Consider the following 16,905-nt stretch of genomic DNA (forward strand, 5'->3'; position numbering starts at 1 on the left):
CATGCGCCACCCTGTCATCTCTGGTACATAAAAACCCAGACAGAAATTTCAACTGATGATGGGGAAGGAGTGAGAAGCCAATCAGCTTCTATGCTCCTCTGGCTAGCCAATGAGACACCAAGACTTCTTGCAAAAGAAGGGGTCCTCCTTGTGTTCCTCAATATATGGTTCCCTTCAGGATTTTATTCAGGGCTGTTCCACACCTGAAGGCCAAACAATTCCCTTACCCAGCAAGCCAGATGTATAGCAACACATCCCCTATCACAGCATAGACCAAAACTGTACAACAAGGAAGAGCCAAAAAGTTAGCACAAACTCTGGGTAATCCAAGTGATTTTGAATTGGAGCCCAACATAACAAGAGGTGAGGGTTCTTTGTGACAGCTTTTTGGGAGCAATTTAAGCGGGACAATCCAATAAACAGAGAAAGAAACTGGGAGATATGCCATATTTACCCGAATCCAAGACAAGTCTGAATTTGAGACAAGCCCACAAACATTCTATCCTATACATGGAAAATGACCGTAGGGTAAACTGGGGGGGAGGGGGTGAAGGGACACAGGCAGTAGCTGCAGCTCTGACTCTGACCCCGATCCCTGGTCAGGACTGGAGTCTGAGCCAGAGTCAAAGGGCCCACCCTTCCACCTTGTACTTTAATCCAAGATGAGGGACTTCCCCACCCTGTTAAATGGGGAAGGTGTATCTTGGATTTCAATAGATACAGTACTTAGTTGCAATATAACAGAAGCAAAATATATCAGAAATGAACCCTTATCTATTATACATTTTCTGCACCATCACAGCTAAAACAGCACTCTAAGCCAGTCTTGAAAAGAATATTATTTTGGAAGGGAAGATGAGAAATAAGGTAAATATAGTTCTTCTCTTTGAAAACAAAGGGAATTTGACAGTTCTAACTAAAATACTGGAGACTTGCATAGGTTGAGAGAAGAGATTAAGACTAGAATCAAGATTTGAACAGCACATGAAATGAAGACACAGATCTGTTTATGAGCATACCAATAAAGAGTTATAAAGAAACAGACTGTTAGGCAAGAGGAGTTCAAAGGACAAAGAGGACAAGTTTCAACTCTAGATGAATATTAAGATTCTCATTACCTGCCATATTCACAGTTTCATAGTCTTCCTTTGAAGAGACTTTAAAATTAACTCTGCTTGTGGCCAGCACTGGAATAGAGAGTTTTGCAGGGATTTCAAAGTATTCTGGCATGTTCACTTCTATACTGTAGTCCACAGATTTTAATTTTTGGGAGTATGCAAGAGGCCTATTCAGTGCATCTCTCTGCAAGTAAAGCAACAATGTACATGTTTGTACAATGAGTAACCGTAATTAAAAACAAAACAACACAAAAAAAAATTAATTCTATTTAGACACAAGTTAAAGAGAAATAAGGTATAAAATTACTCTATTTACCAGAATCCAAGATGACTTCAAATTTAAGACTACCCTCCAATAATTAGATACATGGAAAATTATAAATTTGTTAAAGTTATAAAAAAATTCTCCCTAGCTGGGCCAAGCAGAGGCCACCACCACTGCTGACTATCCTGGGTGATTCTAGCTCCAAAAAGGTAAGTAGCAGGGGAGGGCCACGTATGGAATCTAATTATTGGGAGGTTGATCTTAAATTTGAACCCACAAAAGTTGTGGCAGGGGCAAGGGACCAGAACTCCTGCTCCTTGCCCCCTGCCTACACTGTCTGTTTCCCCTGCCATCTTTTCCCCCTGAAAGTTGCCCTGCTGGTGCCTGTTCCACTGCCTTTTTCCTCCCTCCCCTTACCTCCCCCACCACTTACCTTCTGGAAAGCTCTTGCTCCAGGGCAGTCAGCAGCAGTGGTCACCCTGGCCTGGACCAGCTAGGGAGAAGCAGCAGTGGCCAGGCTGGATCAAGACCAGAGAGGTTGGAACCAGAGCTGGAGATGAAGGTAAGCAGTTGGGGGAAGCAGTGATCAGAATGGGGCAGGCAAGTTGCAGTCTCTGACAATACTTCCCCCAACACTTCCTTCAAGTCACACACTGTGGATCTCTACCACACGCTCCCTCCCTCACTGCACTAGATGTTCCAGCCTGGGGCAGGTGGAAACTCAGCTCCAGCTTTAACTCAGCTCTGGCTTCAGCTCCTACTCAGAGTCATCACCTGCACTGGGCCAGTACTTGAATCTAAGATGAGATTTTGTTCCTCCATGGTGACTGGGGGGTGGGGAGGGGAATGACTTCATCTTGCATTAGAGTAAATATAGAACGTAGGTGAAATAGGTAGGTAGCATACTGGTACAGTATCATTCACACTTATTACAGAGACTCATACACTTAAGACAGTGCTGTACATGAGTGAACCAATTATAGAAATAGAGATATGATGCATCTGGAAACTCTTCCAATGAAAAATGAATTGTGGAGAGGAGGGAGAAGCAATCTACTGCCATGTGACTGAAAGTCTACTAATGCTGCTCAGGGAAAAAATACACATCTCAGGAAAAATAAGAAAGAAAGGAAAAAAACAGCTGATTTGAAATAGTAGTGTACTTTTTACTTGCTATTCCATAGCCAATGCTTATAGATTTTTCCCTCCAATCTCCCCAGTAAATTCTTGCGAATTAGTAAACAAGGATAAAAATCAGACAAAACTAGTTAAAAAGCCTGTCTAATTGTAATTACATACTTATAAATGGAGTATAAGAAAAAAAGCAATTAAACTCTGCTAAAACAATATTTCCAAGATAATTGAGAAAACTCTACAAATCAAATGACATATGATGAATACTATAGACAAAAAAATGTTCTTCCTCTTGGTAACAGGCATTTCTGGATCTCTAATCAAGATGCAGATTCAAACTCAGTCTACCTAGTCAACCATATTACTGGGGGCGCTTACATGTGCTCTTTACTGTGCACTAATTAGCTCTGCAGTGTTTACAAATGTGCCAGTATCAGGGCTCAGTAAACTAATTAGCTCTGCTGCAAGGTAGTACTGTTGGAGAAAGACAGCTTACAGCCGAGTGCTTTACTTCACTAAAACACACATGTAGAGAGTGACCTGGGGCATAAATTGCACCTGGTCACCCTAGGCAGCCACCTGCCTGCTCCGCCCTAGTTCAAATTGCTCCTGTCCCAGGCACACATGCAGATACTGTACCCAGGAGCAGTTCACTCCAGTTCAAAGTTCTATGAAGTTTATCATATCACATTAATTGCATGTGTAGATGCACACACTGAAAGCTAAAAAGTTTACTCAGACTATGGCCTCGTCACAGAACTATACTAATAATTTATTATAAACTGTATTCCTCCAAAGGAAGATGGCCTATTAAATGTTATAGTATGTTGTGGCTGACGTCAGTAGTTATTAGTTTGGCAATTCAATTGTCAGAAGATAACCATAAATCAAAGTTAGCCTATGTTATGGATTTCAGATTTACAAGAAATTTAATTTTTTTATCCTGGGTCATTTTTACCCATTTTCCATATTCCTTTACAGAGTATAAACTTTACATCTTACCTCCTCTTTGTTTTTTAGAACTGCAAAAATCTATTATGATGGGAAACTGAATTACTTGTCTAGTGGCATCTTGAATAGGAAAAAGAACATTTTTTGCCTCAAATATTCAGTTTTGTTGAAAGCGTACTTGCGGAGATCAACAGTTATGCAGAAAATCCAAGTGGAGGTTGCACAAACAAGAGAAGGCAGAACATGGTCCATATGTCCCTTTTTTAGCAGGATGGGGCAGATGACACATCTGGGAGGTATTAGTGGAATTCAGTGCTTTGTATTTAATTTTTAGCTACTAATAGATGTGACAGAGCTGCTTTAGTGCTCCACCACTTTAAGGGCTGGAGCAGGCAGCCGCCAGGTAGCCATTTTCAAACTTAGGCTAGAAAGGCAGCAGTCCAGGTTGAGCATTCAAGGTGGCAACATTGGGCTGAGCTGCTCCTGGAATACCTTAGAGGTAAGTGTTAGGCTATAGGGAAGGAGGAGGCTTCATTGATCCTGGCCATGACCATAAAATGCACCCTACCAGGGAAGGGTGGCCTGGTGGAGCTACTTGTAGTGGGGTAGAGCTCCACAGAAATGCCAGGCCAGTTACCTCCCCAGTGAAAGGTGAGGAGGGGCACCTAAAAACCCCAGCCCCCACATCCCTGGTGGGTTCAATCTGCACAGAGGGAGCCCAGGCTTATAGGAGTCTGAAGGCAGGGCCCCGGTCAGGAGAAGGACCTGGAGCAGTGCCCAAGCTCTTTGCGAGTCCTGTGGTTACAGAGGACAGGCATGAGAGGGGGCCAGGCATGGCTGTAACCACCTGAGCCTCACAGGGTGCAATACTCCAGGGTAGAGGGCCAGGCAGAGCTATGGCCACCTGAGCCAGATGGGGTGTCTGTCATGGGATGGGGTCCCCAGGGATGGCCGTGGGACCCCTAGGGCCTCTTGACCATGCCAGTTTGGCCCAATGAGCACCCTCTTTCTCACCCGCCATGTCTTGTTGGTAATAATTATGAATGGGGAGGCTGCCCTCAAGTTAATGTTGGGCATGGTCCTCCTGGACCCTGTGAGTTCTTGGAACTCCTTTGGGTCCTGCACAAAATTGGCTGCCTCTCAAGGCACCTTCAGCCTTATGGGCTGGATGCGTGGCTCTAAACCGTCCCTTTACCACATCCCAAGCCTCACAGATGGCATTCACGTAGTGTCCCTTAGTTTGACTTGGCCTCTGGTCATCGCTGGGCTCTCCGCAGCCCTGTCTCTGTCTCTGTCTCTGTCTCTGTCTCTCCACCCCTCGGCGCTGGGCTCTCCGCAGCCCTGTCTCTCTCTCTCAGCACTAGGGTCTGCACACTCCAGCTCCTGCGCCCACACTGGTGCTGGGGTCCGTGCACGCCTGGATACTGCGCTCATACTGGCACTGGGGTCCCCACACTGTAATGGGTCCCCAATGAGGCCTCCTTCTTCCCCAATAGTCTCAACCCAATCCTCCGGTTTACAAACAGAAATCAAAATACAAGCCCCTGGGTTATAACATAATGCAGGCAGCTCAGGGTGTATGCTGTCCCTTTAAATGAATCATCCTTCCCCCAGCACAACATGCCTTGTAGGCCAGGGTCTGGTCAGCTCCTGAAGTCCCTTAACCTTACCAGAAGCAGGAGATGGGCCATCCAGCCTCTTCACTTAGCTTCCTCTAGGAGAGCTCCTTCCCACTTAGCTGTTGGCAGAGAACTGACCCCCTGGGCCCAGGCCTGGGGTTTATATATGCCCCAGGACCTGCCTCTTCTGGTCAGCTGACTGCCTGCAGGTGTGGGCTAAAGCCCTCATTCCTGCTGCTATGGTAACTTGCAGCTGAGGGGTTCCTGACTGACTGCTAGGGCTCTCTCCCTAGCAGTTTCAGCCCTTAAAGGAGCAGGCACCTTAGTGCCCTGCAACACCGGAAAACCCTAGTGAAGCCCCAGTAAGAAGGCAGTGTGGAGCCCCAGTGAGGGGGAACCGAGGGATAGGTGCCCAGTATGTTGGTCCAGGGGCCCAGTGTGTGTTTGTGTCTGTTTGTCTGTCTAAATGAAGAACCCAGTGCAAACCCCTGGAGAAAACATCTGGGACCTTGACTTCTTATGGGGAATGAGAGTCCCACATGAGACTCCAGAGCTCAGGTCCTAGAGCTACCTAGCTGGAGGAAACATCAGTAAGGCATGGGACACATGTAGGGATGCTAGGAGCATGTACTTATTGCCTAAGGTTATTTGGTCACAGAAAGGGCAGCCTCCTGCCTATTCAACATCACAACTATTTATCAACAAGGTGTGGCAGATGAACAAGGCGGGCGGTTTGCCCAGAGACAAGGGTGGGGCCATACTAGTACTGGGCCTGGAAGGTGCTCTTGTCACAATAGAGTTTACTTTTTCCACCAAATTATAAAAGTGAATATTCAAAATGAATGTCTTCATTCTACCTTCTACTGAGTTACCTACAAATTCAAGGCTAAAAATTAACTGGGAGTACCCTCAAAATACTTCAGAAACAAATTCTCACATGTAGCCATAGTAATAGCAATAGTAACACATTCCATTTTTCCTCTCCTAGGATTGAACCAAGTGTATAAGCATGTAACAGGGAAACACTGTCCCTGTTACGGGAACTTTCAGGAAAAGCACCCATTCTGTTGAGAACTTTCTGACCGACCCGTGGAACTGGGTGACATGTTGACTGTTCACCCAGCCAGGACTCTAAATACATGCTGTGGATTTTGGTGAAGTGTCCATTACTTGCTGACAGCGATGAGGTGCTCAATCAGATTGAGATAACAAAAGGCTTAATTGCCAATTAAGTCTTCCCGGCTGGCGGTGGACAACCAGAGATTGACAACACGCGGGTGGAAACATTGTATAAAGGACTGTTGGTGTGATCAGTGCTTCCCCAGAAGAGGAAGAGGAGCCGAGGCTTTAGGCGTCAGAGACAGAAAGCAGCCTGCGCAGAGGCACAGGTGATGAGAGATTCTCCAAGAATTTCTTGTTGAAGCAGTGAGTGTCGGGCATCCAGCCCATTGGAAGATGAATTGCTGATTCAGTTGGACAATTGCAGCTCCGTCTGGATCCGTGACAAGAACTTTGTTGCTGTGAATTGACAAGCAGGGTGGGCTTTCCCCCTTCCCAGCCTGAAAACAGCTCCAGGCTCACAGGCAGGCAGACAGAAGTTATGGAAGATGTTCTGTTTTGAAAAGTCTTCATCTAACCCCTCATGCAATGAGGGTTGAGATTTTCACCCAATTGACCATTTTTCAAGCTGTCTGCAGTCATGCACTTGTGTTTGGTCCACTACAGACCCCTTTCTGTGGCCAAATCAGGCACATATTGTCATTTCTGTCTGCACCAATTGTCACTTCTGTCTGCACTGATGATTTCTGGGCCCCAGGCCATTGCCAAATTAGGGGGCTCTGCATGGCCATAAGCCAACCTAAGGACTCTGTGGGACCCCTGAGGAAACCCCAATGCAAGTGTAAGCAGGGGTTACTTTTTCCCTGAATTAAAGCTTGTTAGGGAGGTATATAAATGTGGTATATAAAGGTAAGCCTAGAGGGAAAGCAAGGTGTTTGATACAAAGAACCAAGGAGAGAGATCTGCAATGAAGCAGGCAATTCAGCTGTTTATGGGCTTACTTGATGAGGACTCAAGAGGGACACCAGGTCTTGCAAGCTGTTAAACCAGAGCCTGACACAGCAAGAGTGAACATGCATGAACAAGGGGAAGAAAGAAATCAGGGTTTTCTCAGTAGGAAGTGGGGGCCAGACTGGCAATCTCCATCTAAAGGCAGTTTCCCAAATCCATCATTCTCAACATCACAGCTTGGCAGGAAAGGTGGAAGAGTGTACTACGATGCTAGAGAGAGAGTGGCAAACCACTAAGGACCCCAGTCAGCCTGAAGGACTCCAAGGCTTGCTATACAAGCTATCAATTTTATTTTATTTTTTGCTGGCATTTTAAATATCAAGACAGTCCTTGTGCTTCAGGCTAAGTTGTATAATGCAAGCTCATCTAAAAAACTCTTTAACACTGCCATAATTTCAATACTATTAACAGTTTTTTTTATAGGGACAATAAATGTAAATTTATGACAGACTGCATTATGATCACTTTTAAAAGTTTAAACTTTACAATGGTTCATCAAATGGAGAAATATTGTTTTTACCTGATAAATAACTCTTGTACATCAATTCATATCAAAGCCAAGCTGCCAAATATTACTGCACAAGAAATATTGTATAAGATCTCCTGTACACTAAGTAAAAAGTCTCCCTCTGCATATTGTTTTCACCTCACACTTTATTACCAGTTCTCAAATATGAAATTTAATAAAATCTTTTGACATCCTTCATTAAATATTTCATAACTAAATCTTAACTCTCCTCACTACCTAAGATTCAAATCTTGTTATAACTTATCAGATTTCAGCATGACTACTGGTACAAGTACTACTCCTGCTACAGTCTGTCTTGATTAAATCCAGAGTTGATACTTCAGTACAGTAGAGTCCTTTGTGCAGCATCTAATAAAAGTGTTCATTATGAAAAGTACGTAGCTGTCACTGTGGCAACAATTAACTGACATCCTAAGGGAAGATAGTTGACGTAGATATCACAGGTGAAAAGCCTGACCCCAGCATTCTTATCGGGAATAGTGGCTTCTTTTCTACCCGATACCTTTTAATATTTCATATACTCAAGGTAAATAATACTGGGTAGCTGAGATAATGAAGAGCTACCTGGGAACCTCTTTTGCGGCCAGATGATGCCAAGATCATAAAAGAGCTAAAGCATACATACCAGGTCTGGGCCATTACTTACACTTTAATTTTTTAGGATGGGAAGTGTTTGTATATTTGGTAAGAGTAGTATGAGTTTACTTATGTAATAACATTGAAATTCTTTAATAAGAACCCATGATGACTACGTTTTCTGGATCTTTCCAAGTTAGGATTATATTTTCTAATTTATGAGAGATTAGTTTGAGAATGTAATAGTTTATATTGCATGGCTGCCATTACACTTCTTCACTTACAAGATTTTCTATATTCAGGGTTTGGTAACCCTTAAGCATAAATGTAATTTAGTAAAATTTTAGGTTGGAAGGAAGTAGACAGTCCCTTGACAGGGAGCCTATCCTACTTTCCCCCCCTTAGATTGTTTATTTTCCTTAAATCCAGTTTGAATACAAAAGGCATTCTAAAGGAAAGGAAACTATTACTGCTGTACATAAAGAGAGAATAATAATGAGCTCTATTAAAGAATGGATCTCATTGGATCGAAGAATGGAAGCAGTTATCAAGCTACATTTTCAGAGAATAATCATCTAACAAAATAAATACATGGACATACGATACTGTCTTTTTTTAAAAATCTATTCCAATCAGAATTTCTCGAAAGATAGGTTGCTTTTATAACAGGATGAAAACAAAAGTAACATAACAACATTTAAAATACTGTGGCATCTCAGAGATTGAACAGAAATAACGTATTTTCAGACTAAAGTTTAGCATATAAAAAAGCCATAATTCCATTATTTCAGAAAGACTCAAATGAAAACACTTAGCCTTGCAAATCAAGAGAAGTAAAATAGTCTTCTGCCAGATTTACTGTTTTTCTTACCTCAATTTTGGACAGCCCTAAGGCTACTACAGCAACTCGAACACTGCTGCTCTCCAGTGTCCCAGTGACCTTTCTGCGCTCGTACTCAAGAGCTGACATCTGCTGCTGTGCTGCAATGGCCAGAGCCCTCTCTCTAGCTTCATTAATCAACGGGATCTTCAGCTTTTCCTCAAGAATGTCAGTGAGACCACATTTCAAGCACAGAACTGGCTGGACCCCACTGTGACCTGCAACAAGCAAAGCCGTCTGTTAGCTCCTATTAAAAGTGCATTCTGTTTTATTCCAATATTGCAGAAAATGAGCAAGTATATTATATTAAATTCTGAAAGAATATAATATTCTCAGAATTGAATGTGATATTCTAATACATAATTCTTTCAGAATTCAGGACAGCAGCTAAATACTGCACTTAGGACTATTTTATAGGACTAAGCATTGGAGTCCAAGTCAAAAGTTGTTGCTCACAATAAAAAAATCAAAAAGATTGACTTTATTTTTTTTATTTAGGGGAGGAATGGTTATCAGCAATCTACTAAGGATGTAATATTACACTGATTGAAGCAGTATCTGTGCAGCTTCCACATTAAAAAAATCTATACCATCTCTGTTTCTACAATCTTCATCCTATTTATTTGCAGGTATTATGGTAAGAAGTCTAGTGAAAGATTCTGGTGTGAAGGCGGCAGAATGTGTGATGTGTCCAACACTATCTACCCCACACACCAAATGTTTCAAAATCTTGAAGCTGTGAGTTTCACTGTTCCAGTGGAACACATCTGTGGGTGATTTCGTATCAGGAAACCTCTTGGTGCCACAATATGACCTTTATGAGATGGACACATCTTGGGGAGTTTACCTAAGTAATTAAGAGGTTGCAGAAATGTTTTTTTGGGTCATTTGATAGATGAGGAGCAAAAACACGGCAAGATTAAGTAACTTATCCGGTGTCATAGAATGTCTCTGTGCTGGAGCTAGAAATGGAACCCAGATCTCTGGCACTTTCGTACACAGTGCCTGGGCTCCCCTGGAGCGTTTTCAGCATGGTTAGTATGTGCCTCACTTTCCCTCCCCTGGGTAGGCTACCACAAGGGTTCAAACCAGATTCTGTCAAGAGAATTAACAGTGGAGGACAGAATCAGTTCTTTTTGGATTACTTTAAGGTGTAGAAGAATACTGTTGGAGAAAGTGAACAACCAGATATAATCTATATTACAGCTGCTGCTTGGACTGCAGTCTAGCTTTAAAGTAGCTAGGTCAGGTACTGAAAGCAGTATAGTCAAAGTTCAGTACAGACTGCAAAACTCACCCAAGAAACTGGTTAAGTAGTAAGATGGTTAGCTCATGCTGGAGTTCCACACTACCACAGCTAGACTGTTACCAGAACCCATACTAGCTACCTAACCCATGCACATCAAGCTCAGATACATCTACACTATACTGTGGTCAATGTTCATGTAGCCTTAAAACGAAGAATTGAGGACAGCCGTGTAATCCCCACAAAGCACATCACATAGCCATCTATCAAAGAACCCTTTTTAAAAGTGATTTAGCACTTGGTTCTTGTGAAATTGTACTTCAAATTTCAGCCTGATGTTGTTTAAAACGGCTGAGGTATAAACTCTTCAAAAGCACAATTCTGAATAGAATAACTCATCAGTTATTGATAGAGTTGGCACTGGCACCAGGCAGAAATGCCAGTGAAAGCCTAGAGCATGCTAAGTTTTCCATATTGCTACTATCACAATGGCAATCTTTTTCTGTGCCTCATCACTCTGCTGATTGGACAATTCAGCTTTCAAAGAGCTACAATGGTCCTAAATCACAAAACAGAGACTAAGGTTACCTAAAAAGAAGATAGTAATTGATACAGTGACTTCTGGCTTTCCCATTATTTTCCCCTTTAACTTCAACTTTTACTTCCTGTAACAATGATTCTAAATGAATCATAGTTAGAATTCAAATGAACAAAAGGGCAAATCCTGTAGTTAACTGCCCAGAGGAAATACAAAGTCTGCACATCACCCATGCAAGCCATCAAATGCATGTAATTCAGTACATCTTGAATTTCCTAGGACTGAATCTAAAGGAGGCGATGATTAACACACTTCTGAAAGAGATACTACAGGGAAAGATACTTTTGGATGGAAGTAGAGTTCACAGCCCAAGCTTTTGCTTTCTCCAGTGTTTAGGTTGTTAACAGATAGCATTCACTCCAAAAAGAGAGGAATCTGGAAAATATTAATTGAACAACGCTGGCCAGATTGTTTTCCAAAACTGGCGTTGGCTTCTGAGCTAGAACCCAAATTAAAGGAGTAATAAAGCGTAAATATATGTAAAATAAACAAACACAAGCTCCAACAGAAACCTTGTTATTTCTGAAACATCAAGCTCATGCTAGTTTGGCTTTGGCTGAATGCAGATCACGACAGGTGCTGAGTTATCTGCCAGACTATAATATGGGCGCATAAAGAAGTTCAAGCATTGCACATGTGGAAACATTCTAAGACAAGAGAGGAAGACTTGTACTGGCTCAAGCAGTGGTTCAGCATCTGAAAAGAACCTATGAAATATATATGGGAACACTGAAAGAAAATTCTAATTTCCTTGCAAGATAAGATCCATGTGAAGTAGGTTTCAAGCAGCCCCAAATGTGAAAAGAACTTTCTGGATCAGCATTAAAAATGATAATCCTATCTGACAAAAGAGAAGCAAATTTCCTCTTTTCTTTCTTCTAATCCCTTCTTGTTGTCATGTAGTTTATCTTTCCTACTGTATTCAAGGCAGACAAGCTTCTTTGGGTAAATGTGATATCTTTTATTAGACCAACTCAAATAGTTGGAAAAAAATTCTTCTTTGCAAGCTTTCGGGCACAAACACCCTTTATCAGGCTGAGGAAATATCTCCAGTTGGTCTGAAGAGCATAAACCAATTGCAGACATGTCCACAGCCTGGCAAAGGGTGTTTGTACCCGAAAGCTTCAAAAGATTTTTTTCCAACTATTTGAGCTGGTCTAATAAAAGATATCAGATTTACCCAAAGAACCTTGCCTGCCTATGTTCTAAACCAACACCGCTACAAACTCTACCTACTGTATTTATTGTCGTTTTACCCCCTAAGTGCTAGTGAACTTAATGCATTATAAAAGGGCAATGATTTCTCCCATTTCATTTTTCTCCTTCATTTACTCCACCTTCTGAGGTACTGCTATTGCACAGAACATTTGGACTATCCATTGGAAGCAAGCCTGAAGGCAAAGGTACGCCACCTGTTCCCTCCACCAGGTACACAAATTCTCCAATCTGAAACACAGGAACATATGCATTCCAATTCAGAAAGCAATTCATGCAGAACAAATTATAAAACTTTAGAAGACAAACATGAGAATGACATTGATAGTAACACTGAAAATCTGACTCCTGAAAGCTTCATATATTTTGAAGATTTTTTTTTAAATTGCTATTAATTAGAAGAAAGTGAACCTACTACAATATAAACATGATAATAAAGTAGCACTGATTAAGGGGATTAAACTCAATAAAGCAACATGTTTTAGAATCAAGGCTTCTAAAATTCAGCCCTTTTTAACCCATATCACTAGTTAATATTTTGAGCAATGATGCCATGAGCCACAAGAGAGACAACTGACAAAAAAGGTACATTCTGATAATGCATAGCCATCACTTTTACGGTCTATAATCTATTTTAAGCATTTAGATTTTTAATAGCCTGCACAGTTCATATTCATGGATGAAGCAGTTTAAGTTAAATGAAAGTACAGATACATATTTAAAACTACATTTCCACTATTTGCAAATTTCAGAGAGTTTTAAAAGCAGTTCAGCTGTTTGGTAAAATTGTTCATGTTAAATTTGACAATGAAACATTTTCGTTAAGTAATTAATAAGTTTTAGGGGGAAAGGACAGGAGTTAGAGTGGGCTAGAAATGGCTGATTCCACTTTAATGTTACTGAACATTTCTTCCTCACTTCTGTTTAAATCTGAACTTTCACAAGCAGACCAAATAAAGTTAACTAACAAATCTTATTTCTAGAGCTGTGCCAAAGTAACAGATAACAACACTGCATAAGCAGTAACATCATGTAGAAAAAGACAGGATAATAATTTTTGCCAAAATGAAGGACAAATTAGCAGATGAACAACCATATTTCAAACTGCTGAAATGATAAATGAGGTGTAAATACACCATACAGGTATTTTAAAAGGGCTGGAGTACTGTATATAGTGTCTTATACTGTGGGGACTGAGGGCACCTACACATGTGACAGATGCCTGCTCCGACAGGTGCTAATTAGCATGTGCCAGGGCAGACTCAATTAATGGAGTCTGCTGGAGTGTCATAATTAGCATGCGTCTCATGCTAATTAAAGCACCCGCAGCGTCTCATGTATTCAGCATCACACACTTGAAAACGGTGCTTGGGGCACTTTAACTAAAGCTCTTTTGATGAGCTTTAGTTAAAGCACCCTCACTGCCATTTTGAAGTGCAGGGATGCTGAACACGAGACACTGCAGGTACTTTAATTAGACTGAGTCTTGAAAACTGCTCCAATTAAAGTGCCCACCCCCCACCCAGAAGCATGTCTAAAGATGCCCCAAATGCATAAGACAATACTACTCAATTGGTGCAATGTTATACTTCCTAGCAATAGCCAGTTTGATGTTGCCAATGGAAACTTCTCTGAAAAGCACACAATCCTATTTCAGATTTTTAGTTTTGGAGGCATTTCTGTCAAAATTACTCAAGACTCCTACCCCACAGAAATGCATTTCCACTGCTTCCGTGTCTTGCCCTTACGTGCCATCACCTGCCTTTTTGGGCTGTGCTGCCTGCTACTGGCCCTTCACCCCAGTGAAGACAGTAAACAGCCATCTTAGGATCATAGGAAAGTAGGGCTGGAAGGGACCTCACAAGGTCCTCTTGTTCATCTCCTTGCTCAAGGAAGGAGCAGCCCTACCTAAATCATCCCAGACCAGTGTCTGTCTAATCTGATCTTGAAAACTTCCAAGGATGGAGATTCAGTAGTGCAAGCTACAATTTGGTGGGTTTTTGGTTGTAGCCATGTTGATCTAAGGACTTAGGCAGGAAAGGTTCTTTGACTAGATGTGATATTTTTTATTAGACCAACTGAGTAGTTGGAAAAGGTTCTTTGCAAGCTTTTGGACGCAGTCACCCTTTTTCAGGCAGAAGGAATCCCTGCTGGTCTGAGACTCCAAGGAATGAGAGAAGTTAAAAGTGTGACAGGATGTCAGTGAAAATATAAATAGATAGAAATTAGACAAACAAAAGGTAAAACAGGGAAGGGAGAGGGAAGAAAGCAGGGGGGAAAGGCCAAAGGGAAACACTACGGTGATAATAATACAAGCTAAAAAAGAGAGGCTCTCAATGAAAAAGGAAATAGTTGGAAATCAGGAAGACAAAATGCAGAAAAGGAGGGGAGGGGAAAAAAGATGGAAGAAAAAGAAGAATGTAAGAGGTCAGGTCAGACAGGTACCTGGTGAATCAGATGTCAGGCAGGTTATGATGTGTCATAAATCCAATGTCTATATTGAGTCCACGATTGGATATAGTTAGATATCCTTGTCCTTGCTAACCTCATCACCAGAAGCAAACTCCCTAGGACCCAAACCACACCCAATGGATCCAGACCATGCCAAACCTACGAACACATCAACACCACCCCAGAATAACTACACTGCACAACCAAACAATCACCGTTCCTGGATCTTACACCTGCATCTCCAGAAATGTTATATATTTCATCCAGCGCACCAAATGCCCTGATGGAAAATATGTAGGAGAAACCAAACAACATCTGTGCACCAGAATGAACGCAGAACGAAAATCTATCAAAGACAAGAATACCCATCTATTTGTGGGGGCATATTTCTCACAAGCCAATCACTCCCTATCTGATCTCTCAAGTTCTAATCCTCAAAGGAAACTTACAAAACATTGTTCATAGACGAGCCTACAAATTTCACTTAATAAATCTACTAGATACAAAAAGTCATGGACTCAAAATAGACATTGGATTTATGACACATTATAACCTGCCTGACATCCGATTCACCAGGTACCTGCCCTCTTACATTCTTCTTTTTCCTCCACCTTTTCCCCCTTTCCCTCCCTCCCCTTCTTTTCTGCCTTTTGTCTTCCTGATTTCCAACTATTTCTTTTTTCATTGAGAGTCTCACTTTCTTACCTTGTATTATTATCACTGTAGCGTTTCCCTTTGGCTTTTTTCTCCCCTGCTTTCTTCCCCCTCCCTTCCCCATTTTACTTTTTTGTTTTTCTAATTTCTACCTATTTATATTTTCACTGACATCCTGTCACACTTTTAGCTTCTCTCATTCCTTGGAGTCTCAGACCAGCAGGGATTCCCTCTGCCTGAAAAAGGGTGACTGCGCCCAAAAGCTTGCAAAGAACCTTTTCCAACTACTCAGTTGGTTTAATAAAAGATATCACATCTACTCAAAGCTAGTTTGGCGCATATATGCTTACAAATAACTTTGTCTCCTTATTCTCAGAAGTTGGAAAGTGTGCATATGTAGGCAAGGGAGACGGAGGGACAGACTACTTCTGTAGTACAGTTTGTTCATCTTCCTGCTGATGAAAGATTCTGCTACTAAACTAAATTAAGCATGCTCATCATTTTACTTTTACTTAAACCAATGGGAGATTTTTCACTCTACAGCTAAAAACATTGTGCTTTCTGGCACAGTGAAAGAATTATTCAACTTCAATGGCATTTATACGGCTTTCCTTGGTTCAAGTGTTCAAATAAATCTTTTTTGGGTATAATAAAACCCGAAGAAAAACTTATCGGCCACCCACAAACTAGCAGCCACCCATGGGAACCATTCTAAACAAGAATTATTGCTGTTTGACACACTGTTTTGACTTCACAAGGATCCTTAACATGCTTCTAACATACACAGCTAATTTCATAAAAGTCCTGGTTGCTAAAACGCCATTCTACTATCATTTACTTTTTCCCTCTGCCATGGTTGGGATTGATATACATCAGTATAAAAACTTGGTTTGGGAAAAAGCTCTCTGGATTTTTTGATCTCCTGAGCCTGTAAGTCCTATTTTTCCTCTTTGTTCACATTTTTTATGAGGTTGTAGAATGGGAAAGGAGAAAATTGTTTATGATGTTTAGGGAATTGTATGACTATTCATAACTTATCAGTGCCTATTATTGCAGGCTTAGCATTTTTTAGACATTTTTGTATATCATTTCTATGTTGGTTTGTTTTTTGTTTCAAGGAAAGCAAACTGAAAAACTGCAAGTTTCATCATGTTGAACAATACAGACAACCATAAGATTGACAAAAGAGTAGCATTAGAAGCAAAAAGACGGGTATTCATTCCTAGTTCTAGATGGGTGTATATTCTGCAGCTAAGCCAAGCACATAGATCTGGCATAGCTAAAGCTTTCAGTTATAAAGCTGTTGCCCCACAACACAATGATACTGCAACACTTTATAGATTTAGTCAGGGGCAGGGGAGTGGAACGACTACTGGAAAAATTCTGGGTTAAAATTTAACTGAGAAATGTGCTTACAATCGAATGTCATGCAGGATGTCTACCTCAAACTATAGTGCTATACTTTCTTTAAGTGTCAGTGGGAGGATATCAACAGAAGCAGTAGCAGATATCAATTCATTGCCTATTGTAGCTAAAAATAATTTCGTGTCTAAAGTGGTTTAGTGGTTCTCAACTTTTTTTTTTTTTTTTTTTTTTTTT

At 41.3% G+C, this 16,905-nt stretch overlaps 1 protein-coding gene across 1 annotated transcript in view; it reads right to left on the reverse strand.

Annotated features, from left to right (window-relative positions):
* Nucleotides 1-1,062: 1,062 nt before the first annotated feature.
* LOC109302303 (cilia- and flagella-associated protein 47-like) overlaps nt 1,063-16,905 on the reverse strand; it is a 354,798-nt gene continuing 338,955 nt past the window's right edge. Inside the window, exons 43-45 of the mRNA XM_019523865.1 lie at nt 12,309-12,432; nt 9,134-9,360; nt 1,063-1,302 (exon numbers count right to left, since the gene is read on the reverse strand). Of these exons, the coding sequence (XP_019379410.1) occupies nt 1,063-1,302; nt 9,134-9,360; nt 12,309-12,432 (591 nt within the window). The remainder of the gene's footprint in view (nt 1,303-9,133; nt 9,361-12,308; nt 12,433-16,905) is intronic.

This window comes from Gavialis gangeticus, unplaced genomic scaffold (genome assembly GCF_001723915.1).
Source record: "Gavialis gangeticus isolate Ggan-Ray unplaced genomic scaffold, GavGan_comp1, whole genome shotgun sequence".
NCBI lineage: Eukaryota > Metazoa > Chordata > Crocodylia > Gavialidae > Gavialis > Gavialis gangeticus.